Source organism: Somniosus microcephalus, chromosome 10 (genome assembly GCF_052327205.1).
Source record: "Somniosus microcephalus isolate GS21.2 chromosome 10, FLI_Smic_1.0, whole genome shotgun sequence".
Taxonomy (NCBI): Eukaryota; Metazoa; Chordata; class Chondrichthyes; order Squaliformes; family Somniosidae; genus Somniosus; species Somniosus microcephalus.
In genome coordinates, this window is record NC_140996.1 from 144,325,807 (window position 1) to 144,341,870 (window position 16,064).

A 16,064-nucleotide genomic window follows, 5' to 3' on the forward strand; every position below is an offset into this window, starting at 1 on the left:
TCTCCATAAGCATATGGAGGGAGTCATGGGAGAACCTGGGTGCAGCCGAGTACCTCTGTGCAGTGCTTGTCAGTGTTTGAAGCACCTCAATGCTGTAGAACACTGACAGCACAACTGTCAAACTAAATTTGCGCATGGTCCCTTTAAGGAAACTGACTGATGACGTGTCATCAAATGATGTCAGAAACTCGCTGGGCGGGCTTAACAAGCCCAATTAACGTAAAATCATTTTGCAGAGCGGTCTGGAGCTAGCAGCGGGGTCAGGACCCACCACCAACCCGCCGAGGTAGGGGAAATCACGGCTCAGGAATCATAACAGGGCCTTCTAGACTGTTACACACTTTACCAACTGAGTCATTGGCCCGTAATTTCCGATAGGAGGCTTCCTGCGTGCGGATATCTCCTATCGGGGAAAAAATTTAAGCCCTTACCTGAGGGCTCCCGAGGTCCGGCCATTTCCGATCCTGGGCCTCTCCACAATGAAATGCGCAGGGCCCACGTATCCCAGGGGCGCAGGCGGTTCACAAGCGTCCAGGGATCACGTGGGCCAGGCAAGCCAATGGGAGAAGGGCCCTTCAGACAGATAGACCTGCCAAAAGTATGAATGGGGATCACTGAAAAAAGACATCGAAACATTAAATAATTTTTTTTAAATCAAGTTTTTAAAATGAGTTAAAATTACATTAAATTAAATATTTTAAACATAAAATTTTTTGAAAAAAATAATTAAAGTTTTTTACGGGGCTTAAAAGTATTTTCAAATTATAAATGAGTGGGAAAAAATTTTTTTTTTTTACTTTTTTAAACTCTTATGCTGGTAAAAGCAGGCCTTACACTTTTACCAGGCGTAAAGATTTTTCAAGGTTTTCAGCGGGCGGAGTTGTGCAGAAAGCAGAACTCTCCTCCCACACAGGCCCTTCTCCAGGGCAGGCGGAGGATCTGTCAAGAGGATTCTTGACAGATCAGAAATGCCGGTTTTCAGCGCATGCCTGAAACCGGCATATCCGATGTCCCTACGGGTGTGTACACAGTGCGTACACACCCGTAGGCATTGGAAAATACGGGCTATTAGGAAGCTCCCTGCGGAACAGTGTTGATCAGTCTTATTCTGTTAAGAATTCTTTAAAGTGATTGACACGCAGCTGATTCCTCTGTAATTACATGAGCAGAAGCTGCCCTTATTTGCACTGATACTCTGACGTTTGTCCTCTACTCCTTGACTGTTTCACTGGTTTGTATTCTAAGCTGTACACAGCTCATTAATTCTACTGTTAATGATTTAAAGCTCATAGGATAGAACCTTTAACCCTTTCTTTAGTTAGACTGAACTTTGCGAGCTTGACTTCACACTCTGAAATTCTGTATAACATTGCTTTCAGCTTGATTTTCTCAAGAGCTCCACACATTAGAGTTTATAATATCTTAATATAAAATATTCATTATCTGGGATTGCAGCACATTTGTATTATCTTAAAGTACAAATGGCAATTTATTCTGCACATGTAAGTATAGATATAGATAAGTCCAATCTAGAGATCTTGTATATTCCTTAGAATATTGTAGTGTATGTACTTTGCAGAAGGAACTATATTCTGCAGCCCCTGTATACTGCAGTACCAGTAGTGACCACCCCTGTATATAATCCTGTGTAGTAACTTTTGCATAGTAGTTCCAGGTTGTCTCCACTCAGTAAAGACCTGTTATAACCAACTCCTGCAGTCCGTGTCTCAATTACACACGGACATAATAAATATAAGTTTGGAAAATGCTGTTGATGTTTGTAAAGTACCCATTAATTAGTCTTTCTTACGTGATGATTTTGCCAAATTATTATCGCAAGGTTACCTCTATATTGCCTTACCTGAACATGATGTAGCTTTGGATGAATGTTATTTTAAAAGTGTTTTGTTCCCCTTCCCTTCCCCCTCCAGTATCCCAACACTCATACCGTAAATATTCTACAACAGGCTGAGCAATTAGTTTGTTTATAATAGCAGCAACAAAACAGTCATCCATCATAAGCTTTCTGCCCCAGACATAATTTAGAACACTTAAAATTAATTTACCATACTGTGTTCTCTAGAATTAGGGGGCGATTTTCTGACGTCCGAGGAGGCAGGTTTGGAGGTGGGGAAGGCGGGAAAATCAGAAACAATGAGAGTGGGTTCGGAATCCGCCTCCAACCTGCCTCCGCGGGATTTTGCCGGTGCTGGGTTTGCAAGGCGGGACACGGTCCCGCCTCCAGCTGGCCAGAGCGCTTGTTAAGAGGATTAAATGCTCATTAAGGGCCTCTCTAAGCCTATTTTGAGAGGCCCTCATGATTTTTTGACCTTTTCGGCATGTTCCACGACCCTCCTAAACCATGCCAGCTAAACCTGGTGGGTTGACTCGTGGGTGGTCTCCTCACAGCTGCAGGTCCAACAAGACATCATTTATTTCATCAGGGATTAATTGCAGGTGCCAGAACTTTGCTTTAAAAGGTCTTTGAGCACTTTTAGAACGCCTTCCGAAGTCGGAGGTGCTGCAGCTTAAATCTATCAACCATGGGACCTCCTTGGAAGACCCTCTCCCCGCTTGCAATGAGCGCTTCCCCAACGGAGGCATCTGCAAGCAGCATGGGAACCATTCGTTTTCTTTCACCATGGACCTCAGATTTGGATGAGGAGCATCCACGGCAGCAGCAGAACCAGGCAGCTCAGGAGCAACACCAGCAGGAGCCCCAACCTCCTGCTCAGGCAGCTCAGCAGCAGCAGGAGCCCCAACCTCCTGCTCAGGCAGCTCAGCAGCAGCAGGAGCCCCAACCTCCTGCTCAGCCACCTGATGCTGCACAGGGCAGAAGGCGCCAGTGCATCAAGGCACCTCGTCGCAACAGATACCCCCGACAGAGGGTTTACAGACAGAGGATGAGCTACCTCAACATGAGTGAGCAGCAGTGCCAAAGGAGGCTGAGACTTTCACGAGAGGTTGTCCAAGAGATCTGCAGACTGCTGCAGCAAGACCTGGTGCCCAGAGGAACGGGTGGACACCCCTTACCAGTGGCTGTCAAAGTCACCACTGCACTCAACTTCTTTGCCTCAGGCTCCTTCCAGAGACACCCTCATCCACTCCTCTATCACCCCAAACAGCCCTTCCCCTTCGCCTGGCACCTTCCCGTGCAAGCGCAGGAGATGTAACACCTGCCCCTATACCTCCCCCCTTCCCACTGTCCAGGGCCCCAAACACCCCTTCCAGGTGAAACAGCGATTTACTTGTACTTCTTGCAATCTAGTATACTGTATTCGCTGCTCACGATGCGGTCTCCTCTACATTGGGGAGACCAAACGCAGATTGGGTGACCGCTTTGCGGAACACCTCCGTTCAGTCCGTAAGGGTGACCCCGAGCTTCCGGTCGCCTGTCATTTTAATTCACCGCTCCATTCCCACTCGGACCTCACCGTCCTTGGCCTCTTGTATTGTTCCACGGAAGCTCAAATTAAACTCGAGGAACAGCACCTCATCTTCCGATTAGGCACTTTGCAGCATTCCGGACTAAATATCTAGTTCAACAATTTCAGATCATAACCTCGGCCCCTATTACTTTTTTACTTATAATTTTTTCCACCCCTTTCTTTTGGGTCTTCCTTTCCCCCCACCCCCCCCCTTTCCTTTTGTTTCTCTCTCCCACATGGCAGCTGTCTCCTATCCTGCCAGCACACTTCACACCTAATCTCAGCTGTCTTTTGTCTCCACTGGCCTATTACCATCTCGTCTGGTTTCGAATACCTTTTATTGTCTCTTTTACTTCTTTTGTTCGATCGCAGCCCTGCCTTCGATTTACTTCTTTCCAGTTTTGAAGAAGGGTTTCGACCCGAAACCTCAACTCAAATTTCTCTCCACGGATGTTGCCTGACCTGCTGAGTTTTTCCAGCAATTTCTGTTGTTATTCAGTAATCCAGGGGCCTGGACTAATAATTCGGAGACATGAGTTCAAATTCCACCACGGCAGCTGGGGAATTTAAATTCAACTAATTAAATAAAAATCTGGAATAAAAAAGCTAGTATCAGTAATGGTGACCATGAAACTACCGGATTGTCGTAAAAACCCAACTGGGAAGGAAGCCTGCCATCCTTACCCTATATGGTCTGGCCTATATGTGACTCCAGACCCACAGCAATGTGGTTGACTCTTAACTGCCCTCTGAAATGGCCTAGCAAGCCACTCATTGGTACCAAACCACTACAAAATAGTCAGCACTGTGGGAGTACCTTCACCACAAGGACTGCAACGGTTCAAGAAGGCAGCTCACCACCATCCCGCGACACCCACATCCCGTGAACGAATAAAAAAAATGAGTTGTGATACTTTATAACTCCATCATTCTAATTCAACAATAAGAACACAATTTCTTTGTTTTTCTTGCAAAAACAAATCCTGAAATGCTGAAATGTTCTGGAAAAAGCACTGGGCTGATTTTTGTAGTCCAGTTTAAGTTTAGGCTTGGCTGCCTAATTGCTGGCACAAATCTGATCAACAATACAAATTTGTCAGGTCATTTTTTTTTGGAATAATTTTTCATAGCTGCCTATATGTCTTTGGCCTGGTGCAGGGAGCTAACCTAATGTGAGATGTGAAAAGTCTGGCCAATAGCTGGCCAGCGGCGTATGCCAAATCGGGACCCCCCATAGCGCTGCCGGTACCAACGATCGCCTGGGACTTCTACACCATGGATATCGTGACATCAGTGAATGTGTAACACTCACTGAATGCCTAACCTGCTAAATTGCTTCTCGCCACTTACCTCACCGCCTGGAGTTAACAATGACAGGGAGAGCTGGCGTGCAGCACCAGCAAGCCGGCTCCAGTGACATTATTTAAAGGGATCAGCCCCAATCACTCGCACCTGACAGGTTAGTGAAGTTTCAGTGTTAGTTCCTGATACTACAACAGTTTTATTTAGTGATTTGAAGGTTCTTTGGTATCAGGAGTGTTGTGGCAAGTAGAAAAGTGCAAAATTTATTCTGGGAAGATTCAACCTACAACACCTGCTAAAAGTCATGGGGGCTGTACTGGCAGTCCACCTCACCCTCCAGGATCTACGGTGGAGAGAGCGGAGGCAACGAGGAAGATGGGAACATGTGCACAGAGGGAGGAGGAAGAAGACGAGGAACAGGAGGGAGTGAGGAGGCAGCTGGACAATCGGGCTTCTGGATGGGTGGTCAGTGACCGGCTCATCAGACTCTGATTTGAATGAATGAAACCCCAGATCCCTGTTGCTCACCACATCCCCATCATACCATCCCTGTGTCATGCCCTATCACAGCACCCTCCTGGGCACAAAGGTGAAATGAGAGAGACCACACAATATTCCAAACTCTATTAATAAATGTATGCATAAATATATGACACATATCACATGCATTCTAATAACTAATGACACTTGTGCCTGCCATAGTTGAATAGCTGTCATTGTGTGCAAGGTGTGAGATGTGGGTGTGAGTTTGCTATGTTGAGATTGTTGGTGGGTGAGTGCTGGGGGTGTGGTGCATTGCGCAGTGTGTGAAGCTTGTGGTACAGATGGTGGTATGTAACATTTGTTGAAGTCGTCAGTCACCCTGACCACCCGTGTGAGCTCGCTAAACTTCCTCCTGCTCTGTGTGTGGGTCCTGGGGACCACCGTGCTGCCCGTGATCTGGTGTGCCACCTCCCTCCACATAGTCCGGCAGACATGTGGTGAGGGCCTCCTGCCAGTTGGTACAGGACCACCCGCCTTCTCTCCACCGCTAAAACCAATGCCTCCAAATCTTCCTTGGAAAACCCCCAGGCTCTCTCCCTGGGGCAGCAATCTGCCATCAGGATTTGTAAATAAGTGCTCCTTCTCTTTGTTCTTCTTCTTATGGTTGTTGAGGCAACTGTACACCCATCAATGTTGTGAATGAGGTGCTGCAGCATCAATGGACTTCCCCTTTAAGCAGTGAAAAAAGCCTGTGGCAATCATTACTTGTGTTTAGACTACACCCGATATTGGTCCAACTTTTCAGTGTAATGCCAATGAGCTTGGGTTTTTAGACTAAATTTATGGCTCCAATCATTTTAATGAGAAGTGAGGACGAATTTTGCATGCAGTCCAGATGATTTTCACTTGGCACTAATTCACCATTTTTAGTCTAAACACTGCCCATTCCTTGGCTATAACAAATTTCTAGCCCAAAGACTTAGGGTTAATGGGTGTTGCTCATATCGGAGTAAGATTCAACAACAACTTGTATTTATATAGCACCTTTAATGTAGTAAAACATCCCAAGGTGCTGCACAGGAGTATTATAAGACAAAAAATTTGACACATAGCCACATAAGGAGAAATTAGGGCAGGTGACCAAAAGCTTGATCAAAGAGGTAGGTTTTAAGGAGCATCTTAAAGGAGGAAAGAGAGGTAGTGAGGCAGAGAGGTTTAGGCAGGGAATTCTAGAGGTTAGGGCTTAGGCAACAGAAGGCACGGCCACCAATGGTTGAGCGATTATACTCAGGGATGCTCAAGAGGGCAAAATTAGAGGAGCGCAGATATCTCGGGGGGTTGTGGGGCTGAAGGAGATTACAGAGATAGGAAGGGGTGAGGCCATGGAGGGATTTGAAAACAAGGATGAGAATTTTGAAATCAAGGTGCTGCTTAACTGGGAGCCAATGTAGGTCATTGAGTACAGGGGTGATGGGCAAATGGGTCTTGGTGCGAGCTAGGACACTGGCAGCCAAGTTTACGTAGGGTAGAATGTGGGAGGCCTGCCAGGAGTGTGTTGGAATAGTCAAGTCTAGAGGTAACAAAGGCATGGATGAGGGTTTCAGCAGCGGATGAGCTGAGGCAAGGGCGGAGACGGGCAATGTTCCGGAGGTGGAAATAGGCACTTTGTTATGCTGCAGATATGACTCGATGGGCCGCATGGCCTCCTTCTCTGCCGTTATGACTCTATGACTATGATTTATGACTCTATGTGGTCGGAAGCTCATTTCAGGGTCAAATATGACACCAAGGTTGCAAACCGTGAGGTTCAGCCTCAGACAGATGTTAGGGAGAGGAATGGAGTCAGTGGCTAGGGAACAGAGTTTGTGGCGGGGACCGAAAATAATGGCTTTGGTTTTCCCAATATTTAATTGGAGAAAATTTCTGCTCATCCAGAACTGTATGTCGGACAAGCAGTCTCATTCAAAGTTATTAACCGAGAGGTTAGTGCTGGGTCCACTTTTGTTGTCCGACTTGGGCATAGGGAGCAAATTAACGGCAACTTACATTTATATAGCACCTATGACATAGAACAATGTACCAAGCCGCTTGACAGAAACTAAATTAGACAAAAATTGACCCCGAACCAAAGAAGAAGATATTAGGAGGGGTTACTAAAAGCTTGGTCAAAGAGGTAGATTTTAAGAAGGGTCTTAAAGGAGGCGAGAGAGTTGGAGGTAGAGAGGGACGGTGGGGCAAAGGGAATGGGGGATGCAAAAGAAGCCAATTTCAAAATTTGTTGTCGACACAAAAGTATGCGATTTACCAAACAGTGGGGAGAACTATAAAAGACTTCAGGAAAATGCAATGGGTTGGTGGAATAGATAGACAGGTGGCAGTTGTAATTTAATGTGGATAAGTGTGAGCTAATGCACTTTTAAAGGAAAAACAAGTGATAGAAGTATACATTCAATGGAAAAACTTTGAAGTGTCTGGATGAACAGAGAAACCTGGGGGTTGTTACCACTGGGGAGCCCATGCAGCCACAGCAGTCTGCCAGTGTCTGAAAAAATTCTCAAGTTGCAATGAGAAAAATCTGCTGGTCAGACATTTATGGATTTAAATTTGGTGGGGACATTTAAGCTTACTGTGAGGAGATACATTTTTTGCTTGCAGAACATCCCCCTCACCCACTGAGTGGAAAATCCAGTCCACTGCTCCTTGGTGCAAATTATTAAACCTCCAACACTGTTACATTGTTTTGCAATGGTGTACAAAGACAGCTTTATTTCTGAAGAGTTTTACAGAGAGCAACTGCATTTTTGGATTGTGGTTTTGGTATTTATGTAGAAAACTGAATGAGGAACAAGATCTTGACTTTTTCCATCTCTCCTGATTTTTTTTCCATTGACTTCAATGGAATTGGGAGAGATAGAAAAAGGTCGACCAACTCACTATCACCCGTTTTACAGAATTGCACAAAGTCAAGATCTATCCCAATATTTCTCATACTGAACTGTGACTATTGAAAAGCTAAAAACAAAAATATCAATTGTGAAACTTGTTTATATTGACAGAGGGTTGCCCAGGTTTGTGTAATGGAAATGGACGATGCACACTGGATCAGAATGGTTGGCATTGCGTGTGTCAGCTGGGCTGGAGGGGTGCTGGATGTGACACCTCCATGGAAACTGCTTGTGGAGATGGAAAAGATAACGATGGCGGTAAGAAGCTGTTCGCACATTTTTAAATCTGCAGCAGTATTATTAAAAGCACAGAGATCATAAAAGTTTTCAGGTTTATAAGAATAGATCAACAATTGTTCATGTTTAAATTATTATGATTGCAATAATTGCCAATCATGAATATTTATGTGAATGCAAACTTTAACCAGGCCTCAGTTGGCCAATATATGAAACCCCTTCACTCTTTGGAAATTCTGCATAAGTTCATCGTTGTCTCTTTTGTTGGCAGTGCAATGCACAGCATGGTCCATATTGGAGTCTCTTTATTTGGGGATATATAACATTTTGTTATGTATGCTAGCAGCAGTTTTTATGAATTTTCACCCGAGGTGCATTTCGTAAGCTTTGTGACTTTGAGAAACGCCTACATAAAACAGCTGAGCTGTTGTCATTGGACAGATCTTAGCTCTAGGATTTTTGATAGCTTGTCAACCATGCCTCTCAGTCAGAGCTTTATATAAAACATGCAATGGGGTTTCTGTCCTTCCTATATAGAGCAGAAAATAAATTCTTTGAGGACAGTTAAACATCACTTCAAAAAGTTGATCTTAACAGCAGAAAATCTAATGTGCGAGCACTAACTGGCATGAGCTGTTAGTACACTGACCCTCATTAGCCATGATTGGTGGGAGCTGCTCTTCAGCCTTATTCCAAGGCCCTGTCACCAGACCAGCTACCTTCTAGCCAACCCCTGCAATAACTATTCCAATTTTCTTACGTGTATAATACTGGTGTCCCTACATAAATTTAGCTGCCTTCTTTCTCCTTTTCAGTAGCTTAAAATTTGTGGACTTTAGTTCCTGCATATGCCTTACGCTGTCTGCTCCTCCCTCCTTCCTCTTCCAGTTCCTCCACGTTCTTGTATTTTGCAACAGCATGAAACACCTAGAGCATCTTCACTTTGTATTCCCATCAGCATGGATGTACATTGTCTGACCTGTCTGAACTTGGTGTTTCCATCACCCATCACTTTTTAATACTTCCCTTGTTGCCAACAAGCCCAAATGCTGCGTCCTGAAAGTTTATTCTTTGCACATGTGCTACCTGGTGATGGGGCCTTTGTGGGAATGTGCAAAATAAAGACTTCTCACAATTTAGAGTGGAACATAATACAGATATGGACGTTTTAATGTGCCGCATTTCATTTTGAGAAACAGGTCCTCTGTTAGTGTGCAAGTTGGACAGATGAGATTTGTTTGCCTTCCAGTATTGACCAATCCAAGTCAATTTATCTTTTTCAATATGACTTAATTTGTTAAAGATATCTTGGTTCTTTCTGTATCAGATGGCTTAATAGATTGCATGGATCCTGACTGCTGCCTTCAGCCTTTATGCCACGATAATCCGCTGTGCCTCGGATCACCGGATCCTCTTGATGTTATTCAGCAGACTCAGATGCCATCTTCACAACAGAATCTTCGATCCTTCTATGACAGAGTCAAATTCCTCATCAACAAGGATAGCACACACGTGATCCTTGGTGAAAACCCTTTCAACAGTGGGTAAGGTCTTTCAGAATAGACATTTTAACAAATACATTTGTGGTGTAAATCTAAAATATATTAGAATCTTACATCTGCACACACTTTCTGTCATCTTTTCCTACATTACAACAGTGATTACACTTCAAAAAGTACTTCATTGGCTGTAAACACTTTGGGATGTCTGGTGGTCATGAAAGGCGCGATATAAATGCAAGTCTTTTCTTATTATAAAATCCTGTGTCCACATTTATAATGGGGAAGCTGCCTATGTAAACATATCACACTGTAATTGCCCTCCTCTGCCAGTGGAGTTGCTGCAGTGTCACCACTACCAGGATGGTGCAATTACAGCATAACCAGTTTACATTAGCCAGTTCCCATTATAACTGTATACATAGACATTATTAATGGAAAAGAAAAATAAGAACATAATATATAATGTTAAAATTGGGACTGAATTACATCTGCATGCCGTGGTCCAAAATAGCCCCTGGTTTCGAAGCCTACATCATCTTTTGAGTACCTTTTGACCTTGATGATGTGTGTGCAATGCCATGAGTAATCAGCTAGAATGGCCCAGAAATTCGGATCGGGGGCTTCCCGCGGGTGCAAGCCCCCGATCTGCACTTACCTAGCGCGCCGGACGTTGAGCTGTGGGCCCACGTGGGATTCCGATCCTGGGCCTCCTTCAACTGCCGGCACGCAGTGCTTGCGTATCCCAGGGGCGCAGTTAGTTCGAATCGTCCCCTGGGATCACGTGGGCCATGGAGAGCCAATGGTAGCAGGGAATGCTTCATTCATAAGTTTGACAGGAAGAGCTGTCAAACCTATAAATACTATAAGCCCCAAAACCTCACTAAAACTTCAAATACATTTTTTTTTAAATCACATTTTTAAAATAACTATAAATTACATGAAATAACGTTTAAACAATAATTTAAATTTTTGAAAAAATTAATTACATTTTCTAACAGGGCTAAAAATAAACTTACCTTTCAAAGTATTTAAAAATAATAAACGTGTGGAAAAAATGTTTTAATTTTAATTAATTCACCACTTACCTTGTTAAAAGCAGGCCTTGTGCCTGCTTTTTAAAAGTGTAACTGCTGGAGGCTGACCCTCCCGGAGAAACCTGGAAAAAAAACGTAAGTTCAATGCGCACGCGCTGCCTCTCCGGTGCACGCGTTCGACCACTGAACCCCTTCTTTCAGGGGAACGGAAGTGCCGGTTTCCCGCGCATGCGCAGTGCATGCACGAAACCGGCACTTTCGTTGGGCCTACGCGTGAGTACCCCGTGTGTACTCACGAGTTGGGACCCGAATTTCTGGGCCTATATGTTTATAAGACAAAGAAAGCTTCAAAACAAAAGTCCCATTGCAAAGCGAGACACAGGGAACTGAGCCTCCTTTTACCTGTCATGTATAGACTCAAATGAATTCACTAGTTAATATGGTTCCAAATTTTCTTCTGTAAAATTATATGTGAGGGACATAGCATGGTTCTATATTGGGGCAATATAAATGCAGTAGCATTATTGGTATATATTTATGTTCATTGTAAGGCAGGGCAAATGGATTGTAAATATGATTATTATTGTTTATCTATTGTTTGTAGTCCAGAGCTTTCCTTACTGCAGATTTTTTTTGCAATATTGTTTAATTACTATTGCACAAGGAACTTTGGCCTAGAAATTCAGTTAAGGCCCGCCAGCAGGCTAACGCCCAAAAGTTAGCGCTGCACGCGGAGCCACTTGCGCCCGCCGGAAATTCAGTTTCAGCGTCCCAACTCGAAGGCGGCCGCTATTCAAGGGTTTCGGCGCCCCCACTTGGGGCGCTGAAACTGAATATCGGCGCGCTAGGTGCCGCAGCGCCACCCGCTGCGGAGTGGCAGGCTGCAGTACTGCAGGCCTCCTCCTTCTCTTAAGGGGGAGGTGCCTGCAACAGCGAGATCACCGCTGGATTGTGCCGGCAAATGAGCCCGGCACCATGGAGAAGTGCCGGGCTCGTGGAAAGCAGCCGGCAATGCCGCGGGGGGGGGGTGGTGGAGGAGGCCGGGGAAGGAGGTGCGGGCAGGCGGCCGCCGAAAAAGCGGCCGGCCGCACCTCCACCTTAAAGCGCCCCAGTAGCGCAGCAGTACGGCCCCGTTTTTCCAGCGCTGTTTGCGGCCGCTGCAGAAGAGGCGGCCGCAACTGAATATGGGGTTTGGGCCGGAAGCGGGGCGGAACCAGGGCACTGCGCACACCGATGATGTCATCGGTGTCGGCGCAGCGCTACCGGCTACCGCCGCCATTACCGCAGCGCTGAATATCAGCGCACCCTCTTACACTGGCGCAGAAACCCTATTTGGGCGGTAACTGGGCGCAAAGCCCACTGAATTTCTAGGCCTTTGTGTTTACAGTCGTATAACGACATCTCAAAAAAGTGCAACTATACTATGCCTTTGTATTATGAGATTTGTACTGTTTTATGGTACATTGCCATGTGCTGTGCTTCACATTTTGAAATGCTACTAGCCCTGTGTTGTTGTGATGAGCTCATGAGCTCTGAGAAAACTCTTTAGTTTGGGATATGGGCGATAACAATGATGAGGGATGTGTTTCAAAATAAGCATTTCCCATATTGTAAGTACAAATACACAGTCTGTTCACAGCAGGAATGTGGTGACACCCAGATACAAGTCGTTTCTGTATAAGAAAGAATATCTATCTGAATGGTTTTTGTAAACCATAAAGTGAATTCTGTAAAATACATTGTAGTTGAGTTTATTCTCGTGATAAAACTTTCAAAGTAGTGGAATATGTAGGTATTATTTGAAATGGCAACAACCAGAAGTAGCAAGGGCCACCATATTAAGCATGCTCTGAATTGCCGATGTTGCTTTTGGCAGCTTGTCAGGATTGCTTTATGTCTTGTTACATTCTGGAAATTTTACATTAGATACTTTCCACTGGTTCAGCGTCACAGACCACTCCCTTAAGTGAGCACTCACTCTTATGACACATTGCATGCTTTTATTTGTCCAGTATCGAGGTAAATGTAGTGAGCTCAGGGGTCGAATAAGGAACTCTCATCGCTCGATTCCAGGATGTACCGCGTGCCCTCATGATTTCCTTGACTTCAGAAGCTGGAATAATAATCATTCTATGAGAGTGTGGCCTCGGCTTTAAAACTACCAATTAGATTTATTGGACATTAAACAGATAAATGATGGTCGCAAAAACAAACAATAGATGTACACTAAATATATACCTAACTATATCTTCTTGGGACATAGAAAATAAGAAAATCCCACCTATTGCTCAATATACAACCTCAAAACATGGTGCCTAATTAATCTCATGGTGGTTTGTTGCCATGGACTCTCTGGCTTGTCCCTCTCTGACAGCTTCAGGTTAACTGCAGACTAGGAGAAAGCCAACCTCAGGTGGAGTAGTCAAAATCCTTTGAAGAAAGATCGGATCAAAGGACACTAAAAAAGGTATCTTTATAAGTACATTGGGTAGTCATCCATTCATAGGATTCAAAATGTCTTTGTCCACACAAATACAGCTGCAAATTAAACATATACTTTAAAATATCCGCACATCTTTGAACAGAATGGCTCAACCTGAAACCAAAGCTAATCTGTCTCACTGGACTGCTGCTGTAACAATCTAATTGTCAGCTGTTTGCAGTAGCAGTTGGGACACGATGTACCAGGCACTCAGCCACAGAATGACCAATTACATTTGCATGTCCTATCATTGCCTGTATAGATAACTGTCTGGGTCCTGAGCTGTTGAGTATCTAATGGAATGAATCTAATGGCTATTTTCTGGAAATGAGCCTGCTTTTTTGTAACGTCACCAGTACTATGACCAGTAAAACAGAAGCTATCAGTGCCAAAAATGTTTCATTTTTGTCACAAGTCCAAGCAGAGAAACCAAGTCATGGATGGTTTCGGGCTTTGATGAGAAAACACCAAACGAGTTGGAAGTAGACCAAGCTTCTATGAAGCTGGTAAGAGGATTGTAATAGAGACTACATACATAGAGAGAGAGTGCTAATGGGTTGCCTTCAAATTTAATGATCATACTGTAGTACAGAACAGTTTATAGGATTAGATACAAGATTATGTCACCTTTAATACAAACTGGATTCCAACTGCAAGAAATGCATTATTTTAGGATTGAACCAGATAAATGGAATTAAAATTATTGCCCATAATTTCCGATAGGAGGCTTCCTGCGAGTGGATACAGTTCGCAAGCATCCCTGGGATCACGTGGGCTAGGCCAGCCAATAGGAGAAGGGAATCTCTCTTCATACTTTTGACAGATAGACCCAAAAAGACACAAACATTAAATAATTTCTTTTAAAAATCACGTTTTTAAAATGAGTTAAAATTACATTGGCCCAGAAATTCAGGTCGGGGACTTCCCGTGGGTGTAAGCCCCTGACCTGCACTTACCTTGCGCGCTGGCCGTTGAGCTGTGGGCCCCCGTGGAATTCCGATCCGGGGCCTGGTCCAGCTGCCGGCGCGCAGTGTTTGTGTATCCCAGGGGCGCAGTTAGTTCGATGCGTCCCCTGGGATCACGTGGGCCATGGGGAGCCAATCGGAGCAGGGAATGCTCCATTCATAAGATTGACAGGAAGAGCTGTCAAAACGTATAAATACTACGGCCACAAAACAGCACTAAATCTTCAAATACATTTTATTTAAATCACATTTTTTAAATAAACTATAAATTACGTGAAATAACTATTTTAAACAATAATTTAAATTTTTGAAAGAAGAAATTATTTTCTAACGGGGCTAAAAAATAAACTTTAAAGTATTTAAAAATAATAAACCTGTGGAAAAAATGTTTTAATTTTAATTAATTCACCACTTACCTTGTAAAAAGCAGGCCTTACGCCTGCTTTTTAAATGTGTAACTTCTGGAGACTTACCCTCCCGGGAAAACCTGCAAAAAAAAACGAAGTTCGATGCGCACACGCAGCCTCTCCCACGCACGCGTTCGAACTCTGAACCCCTTCGTTCAGGGGAACGGAAGTGCCGGTTTCCTGCGCATGCGCAGTGCATGCAGGAAACCGGCACTTCCATTGGGCTTACGGGTGAGTACCCCGTGCGTACTCACCCGTGGAGACCCGAATTTCTGGGCCATTAAATTAAACATTTGAAACAAAAATTTAATTTTTTGAAAAAAGTAATTGAAGATTTTTACGGGGCTTTATAAAGTTAAAAACTTATCTTTTTTAAAAGTATTTTTTAATTATAAATGAGTGAAAAACATTTTTTTTTACTTTTTTCAACTCTTATGCTCGTAAAAACAGGCCTTATGCCTGCTTTTACCAGGTGTAAGATTTCTAAGGGTTTTCAGCAGATGGAGGTTGTGCAGAAGGCGGAACTATCCACCCGCAGAGGTCCTTCTCCAGGGCAGGCGACCGATTTGTCAAGAGAATTCTTGACAGATTGGAAATGCCAGTTTTCAGCGCATGTGCTTCGCATGCCTGAAACCGGCATTTCCGATGTCCCTACGGGTGTTTACACAGCGCGTACACACCCGTAGGCATGGGAAAATACGGACCATTGTTAATCAGCTATCTAAATTAGAGGAACACGAAAAGCTATAATAGGACTGTATTTTCCTTTTGTTTTTATTTTGTTCTTCTTTACCTGCTCCCTGCAACAGACAACACGCAAGAGATGAGCTTTTAAGGGGTGAGAACTTTTTATTGAAATATAGGCCTTGAAGGTATGCTGTATGATATTAGTCTGCAAACACTTGCCATGTTTGTATGAATTCCTTTGTCTGTTATATTAACAGAGGCATTAACCAGTATGCTAATATCACATGGTGTAATTTCAAAGCTGGTGGAACATTCTGCTCAGTGGCTGAGAAAGGCAAATTGCTTCCATATATGGACGGACCAGGTTTTAAGATAGTCTTCACTGCCACTCAAGCTCAGTACATTAGAGGTGCCATCATTATTTTATTTACAGTTCTGTTGATCGATTTGGTCATTTGTTCATAGACCCATTTTATATTCCGGTAAATTTGATAGCCAAGTCTCATGGAATGCTGCTGGCACAAGAATGATCAATTTTCAGGCACCGTGCAACAGCCTAATTGCACAGATAATGCCCCAGATTTTGCGATAG

The 16,064-nt window shown here is 43.9% G+C and overlaps 1 protein-coding gene across 3 annotated transcripts in view; it reads left to right on the plus strand.

The window, feature by feature from the left end:
- tenm4 (teneurin transmembrane protein 4) overlaps positions 1-16,064 on the plus strand; it is a 934,100-nt gene that overhangs the window by 754,199 nt on the left and 163,837 nt on the right. For all 3 annotated transcript variants that reach the window (XM_085998898.1, XM_085998899.1, XM_085998901.1), the window contains 2 exons: positions 8,270-8,416; positions 9,723-9,939. In XM_085998898.1, coding sequence (XP_085855024.1) covers positions 8,270-8,416; positions 9,723-9,939 — 364 coding nt within the window. The remainder of the gene's footprint in view (positions 1-8,269; positions 8,417-9,722; positions 9,940-16,064) is intronic.